This window comes from Marmota marmota, unplaced genomic scaffold (genome assembly GCF_001458135.2).
Source record: "Marmota marmota marmota unplaced genomic scaffold, marMar, whole genome shotgun sequence".
Taxonomy (NCBI): domain Eukaryota; kingdom Metazoa; phylum Chordata; class Mammalia; order Rodentia; family Sciuridae; genus Marmota; species Marmota marmota.
In genome coordinates, this window is record NW_025999945.1 from 9419717 (window position 1) to 9435067 (window position 15351).

At 45.2% G+C, this 15351-nt stretch overlaps 1 protein-coding gene across 3 annotated transcripts; it reads left to right on the top strand.

Moving 5' to 3' along the window:
* The first annotated feature begins 381 nt into the window (after positions 1-381).
* LOC107154487 (cytochrome P450 26A1) lies at positions 382-11762 on the top strand. Of its 3 annotated transcripts, XM_015500129.2 has the most exons (8): positions 912-1193; positions 1371-1595; positions 1838-2128; positions 2217-2375; positions 2847-2981; positions 3501-3653; positions 10337-10486; positions 11631-11762. In XM_015500129.2, exons 1-8 carry the CDS (start codon positions 1005-1007, stop codon positions 11745-11747), a joined length of 1419 nt encoding a protein of 472 aa, XP_015355615.1. In that variant the 5' UTR covers positions 912-1004; the 3' UTR covers positions 11748-11762. The 3 variants fall into 3 exon arrangements, with proteins under 3 accessions (XP_048657718.1, XP_015355614.1, XP_015355615.1); XM_048801761.1 differs by lacking the exons at positions 912-1193; positions 10337-10486; positions 11631-11762 and adding exons at positions 382-905; positions 3910-4446; XM_015500128.2 differs by lacking the exons at positions 10337-10486; positions 11631-11762 and adding an exon at positions 3910-4446 and having other exon boundaries at positions 905-1193.
* Positions 11763-15351: the final 3589 nt, after the last annotated feature.

Genomic DNA, 15351 nt, shown 5'->3' on the forward strand with positions numbered 1-15351 from the left:
CCAAGGTCAGGCAAGTAGAGTTGGAGCCAGGACTCCTGGGCTTTCCTTTGCTCTGTCTGGGTCTCCTTACCCTACTATGACCAAGGACTTCTTCCCCGCTGCCCAGGTAGAACTGCAAGACCCAGGGTGTTAGGGAACCGGCGGCGTGGCCGGATCACACAGCCTGGCGTTGATTGTGGAGCAGTGGATGAATTGCCCCTGGGGTCCGCCTCTGGAGAGTCAAAATAAGGGATCAGGCTGTGCAGGTTTGCATCAGATTCCTGAGGGACCTGGATGCTTACTTGTACCCTTCCGGAGGACTTTCCAAGACTTTATGAGTACTCCCTTGTGACCGGGAGCTAGGATCCACGACCCGCAGGTCATATTTGACTCCCAGTGGTTCTCGCTTGTGTCCTGGTCCTGGGCTCTTCTCTGGAATCCTCGAAAGTCGGGAAACCTGCGTTCTGGACCTAAGTTACCACACCTGTGGGAGGAGTTCACTGAATAAAGATTGCTGAGCACGCTTCCCTTTGCTTCTTGAGCAGGTGGACAGGAACCCACGCGACACTTGTACATGGAAAGCCCGTGGAGGCGGCTTTGGGCTGGGGCGACGCTTGGATCAGGCAGGAGGGATTTCAAGGGCCTCCTGAAAGAGCCAGGATAGGAATTCTCGCTCCTGGGAACCCAGAGTCCGCCCCCACTCCCTGCTGTCTGGGAGCTCCGCACACCTTGGATGGGGGAGGCGGCGCTCCTAGCCTAGCACCCCAGGAGGCGCGCTCCGAGGGTAGCAGCTACCGCTCCGCCTCTGCTTTGGCGCAGAACAAACGGTTAAAGATTTTGGGCTGCGCCTCGCGGGGGGGAGGAGCCAGGGGCCCAATCCGCAATTAAAGATGAACTTTGAGTGAACTAATTTGTGTCTAACCAAGGTAACGTGAGCAGTAACCTGGACCGCCTATAAAGCGGGCGCGCGGCGGGGTTGGAGAGCTGGTGGCGGCGGCAGGTGGCGCGGGAGACCGTAGCGTGCCATGGGGCTCCCCGCGCTGCTGGCCAGTGCGCTCTGCACCTTTGTGCTACCACTGCTGCTCTTTTTGGCTGCGATCAAGCTCTGGGACTTGTACTGCGTGAGCAGCCGCGACCGCAGCTGCTCTCTTCCCTTACCCCCCGGGACTATGGGCTTCCCATTCTTTGGGGAAACGTTGCAGATGGTGCTGCAGGTAAGGAAGCTTGGGGCGGGACGCTTCCCCGGAGCTCGGCTCAGCTCTGGATCTCAGCTGAAGCCAGGTTAGGCGTACGGGTGAAGGAAACGACTGCAGCTAGGAACGGAGCTAGCGGAAGGCGCGAAGCTCCCAGGCGCCCCCTCATGCCCACGTCTCTCTACGGTCTTCTCACAGCGGAGGAAGTTTCTGCAGATGAAGCGCAGGAAATACGGCTTCATTTACAAGACACATCTATTTGGGCGGCCCACGGTTCGGGTGATGGGCGCGGACAACGTGCGGCGCATCTTGCTCGGAGAGCATCGGCTGGTGTCGGTCCACTGGCCCGCGTCTGTGCGCACCATCTTGGGCTCTGGCTGTCTCTCCAACCTGCATGATTCCTCGCACAAGCAGCGCAAGAAGGTGAGGGCGGGGTGGGGACTCCTGGGCAAGGAGCAGGACTCCTTTTCTGGAGAGGTTCAGGCAGATAAATGCAAGGCAAGTGCTAGCAGAGGTGGGACTTGGACTCCTCCGAGCTCTCGTTTAGCTTTCCCAGCCGGAATGTACGTAGAGTCTGGAGGAGCTGAGGTTGTATGGCCTGGGACTCAGGAAGGTGAGATGGAGCGGATAGAGGATTTTAACGATCTTGGCTTCCCGGGACCCAGGTGATTATGCAGGCTTTCAGCCGCGAGGCACTCCAGTGCTACGTGCCAGTGATCATTGAAGAAGTGGGCAGTTGCCTGGAACGATGGCTGAGCTGCGGCGAGCGCGGCCTTCTGGTCTACCCCGAGGTGAAGCGCCTCATGTTCCGAATCGCCATGCGCATCCTGCTGGGCTGTGAGCCCCCGCGGGCTGGCAGCGGAGAGGCAGAGCAGCAGCTAGTCGAAGCCTTTGAGGAGATGACCCGCAATCTCTTCTCGCTACCCATCGACGTGCCTTTCAGCGGGTTGTACCGGGTAAGGGCGGCAGGCGGGGTGCGAAGTTTGGGGCGCAGAAGCCGGGCGTCTGCTCACCGCCTCACACTCTCTCTCTCTCTCTGCTCAGGGCATGAAGGCGCGGAACCTCATTCACGCGCGCATCGAGGAGAACATTAGAGCCAAGATCTGCCGGCTGCGGGCTGGGGAAGCAGACAGGAGCTGTAAAGACGCGCTGCAGCTGTTGATTGAGCACTCCTGGGAAAGGGGAGAGCGGCTGGACATGCAGGTGAGTGATGGCTTCAAAGCGGGGGATGTGGAATTGGGTCCCCAGCTTTTCAACCCGCAGTGCTTGGGGGCCCTCAAAGCTTCTCAGAGTGGGCACCCTGCCCAGACTCCAGCAATAACAACCCGAAGGGTTGATACTAGGTCAGTAGAGCCGCTAAAGAGGCTGCCACCGAACTCTAAGAGCGTCCCCTGGTCTTTCCAAATTTCAAAGGGAAAAATCGGAATCTGCAAATGTTAATAAAGAAACTTGGACGTTTTTAATAAAATCAAGGCCTTAACTCAGGAGGTCCAGGTACAGGTAGCTAATCTAAAGAAACTGCATTCTCTTTAAAGACGTTTGGTCTCTTGACTTTCTATCAGCAAAACTTTTTGCGTTTCTAGTCTTCCCTCCAGAACCCTCAGTTGGATTCTGAGTAATCACTGTGAACCTGCATGGAAACTTGTAAAAATATCGGTCTTACTCGATTCTTAGGCACTAAAACAATCTTCAACTGAACTACTCTTTGGAGGACACGAAACCACGGCCAGTGCAGCTACATCTCTGATCACTTACCTGGGACTGTATCCTCATGTTCTCCAGAAAGTTAGAGAGGAGCTGAAGAGTAAGGTAAGAGGATTCTGGGAGTTCTGTATTAGCTTAGGAATTTCAGTTGCTCCCTTACCAACTTCTCTCCTGATTAGGTCTGCTGAGTATTTCACTGAATATTTTGAAAGTGCCTGGCCAAGGGCAGAGTGGGCCTGTTGGGGGAGAGAATCTTGAGCTGTGATCCTACTTGGGCAGGATTAGACCTTGTATTCCTGCCTCTCCTCTACATTTTGCAGAAATGTGGAGATTTCCAGATAGTTTCCACTTTCTTAGATTTGGGTGTTCAAGGGCATGAATAGAATAGTGTGATAAGCGCAAGTAGCTGATGGGGCGGTGACAGGGGTGGGGAAGCTTGACCCTTCTTCATTGTGATCAGCATTTTCTTAGAATTGTAAATAGAGGATGGATTTGGGCAGAGAGTGGAGGTAAGTGGCTCCTGGCTGCTGTTTCCCTCTATGCTCTGCCATCCTGAGGCCCTTTGGGTTCAGCTACCATCTAAGTCCTATTTATGTCTTCTGGGCTGATTTTATTGGTGTGCAGGGCTTACTTTGCAAGAGCAATCAAGACAACAAGTTGGATATGGAAATCCTGGAACAACTTAAGTATATAGGGTGTGTTATTAAGGAGACCCTCCGACTGAATCCTCCAGTTCCAGGAGGATTTCGAGTTGCTCTGAAGACTTTTGAATTAAATGTAAGTTAAGAATTCTACCCGCATCCCACTCCTGCTCTGCCCCTTTTGTTGTTTTAAACCTATCCTTGCTTCCTTGAACATTGGCTTGAATTCTTTATGCTTTTGATAACATTGTCCTGTGCTAGAACCAATCCCTCTCTCTCCCAACCCTCTTTCTTTTAACTCATAACACCCCCAAGGAGATCCCTGGTAGTTTTTTGTTGGTGAAAGTTAAATTCCAGTTTGTCAGCCCTTGGGACTTCATAATCTTTTGCAGGGATACCAGATTCCCAAGGGCTGGAATGTTATCTACAGTATCTGTGATACTCATGATGTGGCTGATATCTTCACTAACAAGGAGGAATTTAATCCTGATCGCTTTATGCCGCCTCACCCAGAGGATGCATCTAGGTTCAGCTTCATTCCATTTGGAGGAGGCCTTAGGAGCTGTGTAGGCAAAGAATTTGCAAAAATTCTTCTCAAAATATTTACAGTGGAGCTGGCCAGGCATTGTGACTGGCGGCTTCTAAATGGACCTCCTACAATGAAAACCAGTCCCACTGTGTATCCTGTGGATAATCTCCCTGCAAGATTCACTCATTTCCAGGGAGAAGTCTGATGGGCATGAATGCTCAAATCTTGGACTTATTTGAAGTGTACATATGAGTTTTTATATACTGTTGTGTTGACTTATTATATTTAATTTCTAAATGATATTATAATATTTATGTGTCTCTACTATAGCACCATGGTCTTTAAATATTAAAATAATGAATTTGTATAACTTCCAAATGAAATAAAATTTGAAAATATTTTTCTTGCATTGAAGGAAATGGAAAAATCCACTGGTTTAATGTTTGGACTTAACGTTTGTGACCAGATTTCTAAATGTTTACCTGGGTTGATTTGTCATCTGTGCATATTTATTTTTTGTAAGGAGGAAATCTTAGCTAATTGTTTTTCTCTCAATAGTTATTTGAAAATAAGTATTAGGTGTGTGTTGGCTCAAAGGTATCTTTGCAAATTCTTTAAAGGTAATTTAGATTCCCTGTTTGGAAAATCTATTAAGGTTAATTTAATTAAATTTTTTTTCTTTGTGGTGCTGTCTGGGGATTGAACCCAGGGTTTCGTGCACACTAGGCAAGTGCTATATTGCTGAGCTACATCCCCAGCCCAAAGTTAATTTTACTTTTTTGTTTTGTTTTTGTATTTTGTGGTGCTTGGGATTGAACCCAGGGCAATTTTAGTTTTTTTTTTTTAACTTCATTTTAGGGAAAGATGATTCTGAAAAGGTCACACGCTGATAATTATCATTCTACAATAACACCTTCATCATATCTAGCATTTAATAAACATAATAAATCCATATGCTTGAATAGAGCCAGAACTTTTCTCTGAAGTTAAGGTTGTAGATAAGACAAAGCTAGTGACTCCACTTATGGACAGTCCTTGGCTAAAATGAGACCAAAATTCATTGGCATGTCACCTTTACTTAGAAGTTGCATTTGAAAACAGTTCGGGGAAAGGCAAGTCTCTGGTTTAGATAAGCTGAGCCCAGGTTTTCTTTATTCAAAATGAGGCAGGAGGAGCAGATTTAACAAACTGACAGATAAAGTTTTTATCTATCCCAGGCAATAGGGTGTGAGCCTGACATGACTGATAAAATGGCCCAGTCATGACCCTGTGAACCTTGGCTAACCTCCGTGAAAGCGCAGTTTTGTCACATTTCTGACCCTGGCATGGCCATGTTCTGAACTGAAGGCCAGACTCTCAATCCAGAAAGGTTAGGCCTGGTGACTTGCTTATGCAAGCACATTTTCCGTTTTGAAATGGCACAATCTGCTCACTGAACCTCTGATGGCTTGTAGGTTGGACTTTAAAATTTTCATTACAATTTTAGAATTTGGCAATGCTGAGGAAACCAGGTAGTCTACACAGGTATTTGAACAAAGTTCTGTTCATACAATTAGAATTTCATGTTCTACCTGACTTTAATATTTAGGTAGAGCTTGGATTGCACTCATTGTTGGAGTCTTCTGATTTTTAGAATGTTTATACAATAACTTATAATGCTTTATAATAACCTTATAAAGCCATTTAAAAAATGTGATAGACTTACATAGTTTCAGCCAAGATTTAGTGTTCTGTAATGTACAAAAATGCCTCCTTCTCTGCATAACATTTGTCCTAGATCTTTCCAGCCAGGAGCACACTAGCCTGAGGGGCGTCATTATTTCAGATAATTTATGTAAGATTACTTTAAAAAAGATTTTAACTCTTAATTTTGCTGGAGGACAGTTAGCCTCTAACAACGATGTTTTTGGTGGCTTTGCGTCCCTGTTTCTCTATAAGCATAGTGTAATAAGAAATTTGAGACATTTTAGCATATAATTCAATGTTTAAATTCCACCTATTTTTAATCTGGCAAGCTTTAAGGAAAACTTTTGTCTTTCCCAGAGCTACCTTTAGCTCAATTATGCTTATCAGTTATAGAGTAGTATAGAATTACCTGAAAAAAACTTGTTAAAAACCCAATTTTCGATGATGCTGAGTGCTCAGTGAAGGCACTTTAGTTTTGGGGTGAGTGTGGGGTAGACTGAACATTTGTAGGCTGCTGTATTGGACATAAAATGAGCCTGGTTTGTTTATCTGCGGCAAATGTGTCTTATGGCCCAGGTGCCCCTAGGTCACTGTCCATGCAGTGGAGAAATGATGCAGACTTGGCCAGAACTGTGGGAGGAGGGGAGATGGTATGGGAAATGATGCTGTGGGGCTCATTGTTGGAATCTTGCAGAGATGAAGGGGTGCTGTGTTTTCTGGGGCTGGGTGTATATCCGCTAAGCTGGTCAAGTTGGAACCCTCTGTCTCCTTCCGCCAATGTCCTTTGCCCTTATTGCCTCCCATGACCTCTTGTCTTCAGTCAGAGGAGTGGCACCAATGAGCACTGTCACGGCAAGGATGTAGAAGCCTAGAATTTTGACATTCAGAAAAACTGTGGCCCTTGCTTAGCACAACCCTTGGGGGCCCAGAGAGGGACTGATTTGCCTGGGGGTGGTGGAATCAGAAAAGACCTCCTGATACCCCTTTTTCCCCTTCTCTCTTTTTTTAAACAGCTAATTATACCTGCCTGATATTGTTCCAACTTTCTGTAGCCAGACGACTAGACCAAGAGTCTCCATCTCATAACTTTCTACACTTCTCCTGCTACCTTTCCCCTCTCCTCCCACAGTGCTGATCAGTTCTTTTGCAGGCCATCAGAGGCAACTGGTAAAATGGGAGCAGTGAGAGGAAGTAGCTGCTCCCTCCAGATCCCTTATCTCCTGGGACCAGTTCCTTGCTTTTCGAACCTTGCCACCCCCAAGAGGTCCACAAGGGGGCGGGCTTCTCCCTTGTATGCCAAACTCAGGGACTGGTGGTTTTCCCACCAGTGTCCATGAAATCCAGTGTCCATGAAATCCAGTGTCCAAACACTCTGGCCCAAGAACACTTTGAGCACAGATAGATAGAGGCCTCAGGATACCCACAGCTTAGCAACTACTCCACAACAGTCCTGGCCCTTCTGAAGGTGGTCACCCCAACTGGGTTGAGCAGGACTGTCTTTCAGTTTTGGAAGACAGTCTGTGATCTCTGAGGTTAGCCAGCCCACGGCCCCAGCATTGCCCACACACTACCCACAATCTGACTTGTGTCACTCTTACTCCACCTGGACAATCGCTCTCAGTTGTGAGGGAGCAGGGACCACAGTTTTTCAAGAATATGGGCAACCCTAGTTGGTGTTCAGATGCCCTTACCCAAGTCCCTGAGCCATCCTATGAAAGCACTGTGGGAGGAGCAAGGGGTGGTTGGAGAAGCTGTGGTGGCTCCTTTAAGCAGTTGGAGCTCTGCTGTAGTATATACAGATTTAGACCAGTTCTGATAAAGAGAGTATGTGCAGAGGAGGGTGAAATAGAAGGGAGACGCTGGGCCATCTAAAAAGTTCACTAGAACCCTTTAGTGATCAAACAGGCCACCTGCGAAGGAACAAGCATGCATCCAAGCAGAAGCTGGGTAACTAAGCCACCATAGGGATCATAACAGGGAGGGTGAAGCTGGAGTAAATGACCCTCCCAAGCTTCTTCAACAATTTAACAGTGGTGAAGCTCTGAAAATTGATTCTGTATTATTAATCCAATTCCTCAGATACCTACTTTACTTTAAAATGTGGATCAACTTCCATCTAGGGATATAGGACATCCCCACATCCTCTTACAGAACATTCAGCAGTCCTTAGTGATCATTCTCCCCAACCTCATGGCCAGATCTAGAGGCAGAACTGCAGGGAGGACTGACCTGTGACCTCAGAGACACTAAGTGCCATGTGACCTGTTGCTTCCAGCTGCGGTTCCTGTGCATGCTCTAATATATCCAAGGCCTCTCCCCGCTGTCCCATGCTGACCATTCATAGGACCTAGCCTCAGGAACAGTACTCTGCTTTCCCCATTCCTTCTACTGTGCTGTGCACTGAGCTGGAGTCTATCCATTTCAGTTATCCTTTTTCTCACCTCCTGTAAAGCTACTCAAGGCCGGGAAGTGTGTCTCACCATTCTAATCTCAGAAATCTAGTCCACTCCCACTCCTCCCTGCCTTCCCCAGAATATACTCACACATAGTAGGTGTTTTGGGGGGGAGAGAAAGCTTCTTGGGGCCAATTGACACCGTTTACTCTGTTTCTCCAACTTACATGGTGCCATGTTTTTCTTTGAAAAGTGAAACTTAGGAAAATCTCAGCAGCCGTGAGCTTACACGGCTGTGGTTTAACAGCATGTCACATTCCTGAAACCGACGCTCCATGCGTTTTTGGCCAAACAAGCTTTCCTCCTTTTGAAGTAAAGTCAACTTGAGTTAGAACCCTGGGATGGGGTGGAGACCTAGCTCTGGCCAGCGGGGTGGGTTTTCTGGGTGAGAGTTATCGTGTTGCAATATTTGTAACCACACTCTTTAGTACAAAAGCTGCCCCACACTGCAAGCCTTCTCACTGCTGCCAAACCCTCCTAGTTGACCAGGGGTTAGAAACGTATGTACAAAAATTTTTTGGTGTGGAGAGAGGGGGTGTACCAGGGATTGAACTCAGGGGTACTCAACCACTTAGCCACATCCCCAGCCCTTTTTAATATTTTATTTAGAGACAGGGTCTTGCCGAGTTGCTTAGCATCTTGCTGTTGCTGAGGCTGGCTTTGATCTTGTGATCCTCCTGTCTCAGCCTCTGGAGCCACTGGGATTATAGGAGTATGCCCTATGTATGCATTTCTGATAGTAGATGCTTCAAGATTTTTATTTGCAGTCATTTTTATGTTCACTTAATTGTGAAAAGAAGACAAGGTGTTTTGCTTGTAATTTGACAAAACAAACTCATTAAGAACAGCCATATCAATTCATTGATTCCGTAAATACAGCCATACCATCCAACAGAGCAGTGACTTATTAAATGATAGATGAGGGCATTCAGTATTCTGAAATGGAAAGTTCATTTAATATCATCATTAGTCACAGATTACTTTAGAGCTGGAAGGAAAACAGTAGACAGATCATCCAAGCCCTCTAGGTCACCGCAGAGAAATCTGAAGTACAAAGAAAACTTAGGTTACCATGGAGAAGGGCCCAGTATGTTGTAGGACCTGGTCATCAATTTTTAAAAATAGCTATATTGCTTATTTATTTGAGTGTAGTGGGAAGAAAAAAAAAAAAAAACAGGCAGGTGAGCGGATCATTTGAGACCAAATTGTTTCCAGATTCTTGCTCTTCACTATATCTCTGAGAGAAGCTCTTGAAGGTTCTCTATGAACTTGGAGTTTTGTGGCCAGAAAGAATTTGACCCAAAGCCTGGGAGAAAGTACAAAATTGTTGGCATTTCTGGTGAGCCTAGTGGCTAAGTCTCCACATTTGTAGAGCTGGACTCTCGGACATTTTGCAGCCCTGATACTGAGTAGTAGAAAATAGTTTCTTAGGCAAGACTCCTTACTTGTGAGAAAAAGGTGTTCTCAGACTTGAAGGTGCATCAGAATCATCTGGAGGGCTTGTTGAAATACATAAACATCCAAGACTTTCTGGGTTGATCCTAGAAATTTCATTTCTAGCAAGTTTCTGGGTGACGCTGATGCTGCTAGTCCAGAGGCCAGAGTACCACTGATAAAAAAGTTTTTTTTGATCTGTAGGTCAAGGATCACAGACTTAAGGGGACTGGTAGGTAATGTGAGGGTAATGTAATGTAATGTAACTTGAACCAGGTGATGGGTGTGCTGACATGGGCATCACAGGTACCCCTTAGAGTGGCTTAGCCCTGACCTATCTTTGACCTGTAGGAATGAAGACCTTGGTTTGAAGCTCTTGCAATTATTTTAGGAGATGCTGGGCCTCAAGATTTACATAGGAATATCTTTTCTAGATATTGGTGGCCAATTTATATTTTTAAAAAGTGTACATGGAAAAGAAAACTTGTTTGTAGCTTTGCTGGCTGCCAGTTTGGAACTTGCATCTTTGATCTTAGGGGAGTTTTTAGAGGGCTCAATCAAGAGTGGGTTAGCTGGGTGGTTGTAGTTATGATGTTGGCTGAAAATAGAGTCAGTCTGAAGGCTTGATTGGGGCTGGGAGATCTGCTTCCAAGATGGCATATTCACATGGCTGTTGGCAGGAGTCCTCAGTACCTTGTTATGTGATTTCCTCCACAGGGTTGCTTGGGGATTCCCATGGCATGGCAGCTGTCTTCACCCAGATCAAGTGATCCAAAGAAAGGAGCGAGACAGAGGCCCCAGTGTCTTTTATGTCTAGCCTTGGAAGTCACACTTCATCATATCCACAATATATTATTGATTACAGAGGTTAGCTGTATCACTCGGTGGGGGGAGCATTTAGAGGTTGGCTTTCCACAGTGTGTTTGAGTAGATTATCCCCCTATGTTGTCTGTTTCTGGGCAATCCTTCATTCTGATATTTTCACTGTGACCCATTGCCCACAGACATTTACAGCTGACATCAAGGAAAAACATAGTGTAGCATTTCTCAGCTGGTTAGAGTCTAAGGGATCATGTAGGCCAAGGTTGCAAATTGGAAACCCTTGGGAAGAGCTTGAGTACATGGATGTTTAAACTTTTCTGTTTGCCAAAGTTTCCAACCAGCCAACTTCATTCATTTATATTACTTTTCAGAACTCTGAGTCATTTGACGTTAGATAATCCAATTGCCAGAGTGACAAACTATCCTGGTTTGTCTGGGATGCAAGTCTTTCCTGAGACTCAGGACTTTCAGTTCCAAAACTTGGATAGTTCTAGGATTTAATCCAGACAGCAAGCAGATGTGAGTCAATCCAGTTACTTCCACAAATGTACTCCATAGACCAGCAACATCTGGGTTACCTGGTTGCCTGTCAGATATGCAACATCTCAGGCCCCACCCCAGATCTAATGAGTCAATCTGCAGTTAAACAAGAGTGCCAGGTGACTCTGATGCATGTTAAGGTTTGAGGCTCTCTGGATGGAAGCAAAACCTGGATTTGGGAATCTCTGAGGCTTCAAATTTGCTGACTTTGTGGGTAAAATAGATTTAAAAATGAACCACTTGTGCTGTGGTAATTTGACCTTGACATATACATCTTTTTTTTTTTTTCTTTCTTCCTGCCTCCCTCCATCCCCCAAAGTAAAGACATCTAAAATTTCATTGTTGGAAGGAACCTAAAAGTCCCAGTTCTCACCTGGGTTTGAGTAGTGGTTTTCATATAACACTTTTTACAGTTGAAATTTTCCCCCTTCTCAAACAAAAATGTCATAAACAACATAGATAAGGGGAGACTGCTGGGCATTTAGGTTATTTCCAGTATCTGACACTCTAAGCAGTGTGCAGTAAATATCCTTGTATGTATAACCTTGTGTATAAACGAGTGCTTGCTTTCTGTAGGTTTGATTCCTGAAAGTGAGGTTGTTGCATTGCTGAGAATGTGCATTTAAAATTGTGCTGGTCATCTAAACAGGTACCTGTTCAAAGAGGAGTGTTTGAAAAAATAGTGGTGCAATTATTTTATGGAAAGTTATGGAGCCATAATGGAGTAAGTACAATGGATTCTGTTGACCTTGAGGAATGGCTATGACAGACTGTTTCATAGGGAGAAGTTGCAGAAGGACTTAGTTAACTGGGTGGGGGGGCAGAATTGATAAGGATACTTCCCAAGGAGATTATTTACACTTCCCAAATACATTTATTGATTTATGGATGCTGTTTCTGGTTGCAAGGCATTTTTTTATGTATTTTTAAAAATTGTAGTTGGACACAATATCTTTGTTTTTGTTTATTTTTATGTGGTGCTGAGGATCGAACTCAGGGCCTCGCATGTGCTAGGTGAGCGCTCTACCTCTAAGCCACAAACCCAGCCCCCTGCAAGGCATTTTTTGTGGTTAAGGTACTAGGAGCCTTAACCACTGAGCCACATCTTCAGCCCTTTTATATATTTTATTTAGAGACAGGGTCTCACTGGGTTCCTTAGGGTCCCACTAAGTTGTTGAGGCTGGCTTTGAACTTGGAATCCTCCTGCTTCTGCTTATGAGCTGCTGGGATTATAGGCGTGTGCCACTGGTGCACAGTTTAGGAATTTGTTTTTGGTTTTGGTGCTGGGGATGGAACCCAGGGCCTTACTCATGATAGACAAGTGCTCTTCCACTGAGCTTCACCCTCAGCTCATTGATTTTGTAATTAAGAATTTTAGGAGAGACAAAATAATGGAGGTGCCATTTTGGAGACTGCCAGTCTCCCCTTTCAGTCCATTCTTCCTGTCTCTGCCCTCTCTCTCCATGTTCCTTCTTTCCACTTTCAGAGGAAATGTCCCAGTTGCCAGTTATGAACATCTGATTGGCTGAGTCAAGGTCATATGCCCATGGACTGCCAGTTTTGGGAGAGGGAATGTCTGACTCTATCCTAAGAGGGGAAAGATGATCGCCAAAACTATGTGGGGACAGTCGCCTCCCAACTAGGAGGTATATGGTAATGCTATTTGACCCCCAATCAGTAACTGAAGTGGAAAATCTTATAGCCCTACCTTTTTGAAACTTCCATGTGTTTGGAAAAGCAGTTCTAAGTTTATTAAATTTTTATTTTATTTTATTTTTTTAGCACACTAGGAAAAATAGCCAAAATTTGCTGAACATTTACTGTGTTATTTCACATTGTCTGATTTGATATACATGATAATATTCATGATGCAGATACAAGTCATTTTTTTTTTTTAGGTGGGGGTCTTGCTATGTTGACCAGGCTAGTCTTGAACTCATGGACTCAAGTGATCCCCCACCTCAGCTTCCCAAGTGGTTGGGACTACAGGCATGCACCAGATACAAATTTGAATGCTGATTTTACAAATGGAGCCATGGAAACACAAAATGGTTGGGTAACATGGCTAGAGTCATAACAGCTAGTAAGTGTTGAAGCCAAAATTGGCAACCAGGCTGTCTGAGTAGAAGGTTCTACTCTGTCTCCAGATTTGTAGCATTTGGAATGGATACTGATTTTATCTGGAATAATAATGACTCCTATTTTCACTGAGCACTTAGTATGTGCCAGGTTCTGTTCTTACGGCTTTCCATGAATTAATTCATTTCATCCTCACAACAACCCCAAATAAGAAAACTAAACCTCTAAGTTACCAGCTACTCAGCTCAGGGTTGAGGCCCAGGCAGTTTGCCTCCAGAGCCCACACAGTCTGCATGACACCCCAGAGCCACTGTCCTCTCTACTCATCAACACCAATGTACTGTTTCTTCTGTATCCATCTGAAAGCAGTTCTCTTGGGATCCAGAAATTCGGACTGTTATCAAGATAATTCAACTAAGTTAAGGGTTTTATTTCAATTTTTTGTTTCATTTTGACTCTGAGGCTTTAGACATAAGCTAATGTCATCTAAAATAATTTGAATTAAATGCAGCCTCTGTCATTGCTGGGGTTTGATTGATTTGAAGGTAATCTAAAAAGACAAAGGAGAGGTTGTGTGTGTGTGTGTGTGTGTGTGTGTGTGTGTGTGTGTGTTTGGATTGTGCAGTTCTAAATTTCTATTATTACAGAGATGATAGGAAAGAATAAGAAAGGGAGGAGAGATCAATGAGTTTTCTTATTAAATTGTTGCATATCTAAAGTACAGAGATATAACACTTTGGCGGGGGAGGTGTTAAATATGTCATTGCTAGAGGAAATGTGTTTTTCTAAGTTAAAATAGGGTTTATCCTCAATTTGAATTGCAAATCTTCCAAAAGCAGAGTGAAAGGAAGGATAATTCTTGGCAGAAATGAGATCCTTCTACTTTGTTTTATAAAAACTTCCAGAGACAAGCTCTAAATAAGAAATCATAATTATTTAAAAAAATTCAGGTATCCTTCTGATTTGAATATCTTAGATAAACCAAAATAACCAGATAATTTTATACCATACCAACTTGAAAAAAAAAACAAAAACACAAAGACAGTCATCACCTCTTGCTGGATTTTTGGAAGCAGAAAATTTCAGGGTGTGTTTGGCAAATGTGACTTTAGAAATCAGATGTGTCTGTAGAGCATAAACCACAGGACAGAGATAGGGCTGAGAAGTGGGGAGGACTGAGGTCAGATGTGTTTAGCACAGGTGGAACAAGGTGCCAGGTGACATATTTCTCTGTCTTTCCCACACTCCTTGCAGTGAGCATCATTATTTCTGATTTTCATGAAAGTAACTGGAATTCAAGGAGATAAAGTGACTTAGTCCAAGTGCCCTGGCTAGTAATTAGTTAGGAGATTAAATATGGAAAATTTTAGGCAAGAGAAGTGAGGCATGAATGGGTGTGTCAAGAAGGGGACAGCAGCTAAGGACATCTGGGTGGTGGATGTCTAGCGCTTTGTTACTCTAGATCCTCTAGCTGGAGGAAAGGTGAGTGGGAGGGGCCTCCACTTGAGAGCCAGGTGGCTGAGCAGAGGGCAGGGTGTCTGGGAGATGGGGACCTAGGGCAGATGCTGATTTGGGGAAGGGATGCAGAGGGTCCTTCTGGGCCTGTGAGACTCAGGACAGCCGGTGGAAGTGTTCACAGGCAGGTCTGCCTCTAGGTGAGCTCTGCTCCTGCTCCTGGAGACAGGCTGGATGAATGAGTGAGGTCATCCAGGCACAGTGTGCAGAAAGGGAGGGGAGTGCAAGTCCTTGGGAGAAGGGGACTGAGGCTGAGAGGGACAGGCCAGAGTGGAGAGCAGAAAGCTGGGGAGCAGGTTCAGAAGAACCAACAGGGAGGAGGGAGACTTTTGTTGCTTTTTTTTAAGGCTCTTCAGAGGTAACTCCAAAGGGCACAGAGCTTGATATGTGCCAGAGAAAGAAAGAGATGGGGCTGGGGTTGGAGCTCAGTCTAGAGCACTCACCTCGCGTGTGGAAGGCACTGGGTTCCATCCTCAGCACCACAGAAAAATAAAATAAAGGTACTGTGTCCATCTACATCTAAAAAATATCAAGAAGAAGAAGAAGAAGAAGAAGAAGAAGAGGAGGAGGAGGAGGAGGAGGAGGAGGAGGAGGAGGAGGAAGAAAGACAGAGGGGACAGTGGTGGTGGAGTGCGCTATAAAAGGAAGCTGGGACCTTGAAAAGAGGACATAATAATTGTCTTTTGAGGAGCCAGACTTTCCTTATTAAAACAGACAAAACTAAAATCTGCTTTGTGATCTCTCTCTCTCTCTCTCTCTCTCTCTCTCTCTTTAGT

Excerpts from the sequence above, each read along its gene's own strand:
- LOC107154487 (XM_015500128.2), top strand. The coding sequence starts at position 1,005 with ATGGGGCTCCCCGCGCTGCTGGCCAGTGCGCTCTGCACCTTTGTGCTA. Across the intron at positions 1,194-1,370 it reads CGTTGCAGATGGTGCTGCAG|CGGAGGAAGTTTCTGCAGAT; the intron begins GTAAGGAAGCTT and ends GTCTTCTCACAG. Across the intron at positions 2,129-2,216 it reads CTTTCAGCGGGTTGTACCGG|GGCATGAAGGCGCGGAACCT; the intron begins GTAAGGGCGGCA and ends CTCTCTGCTCAG.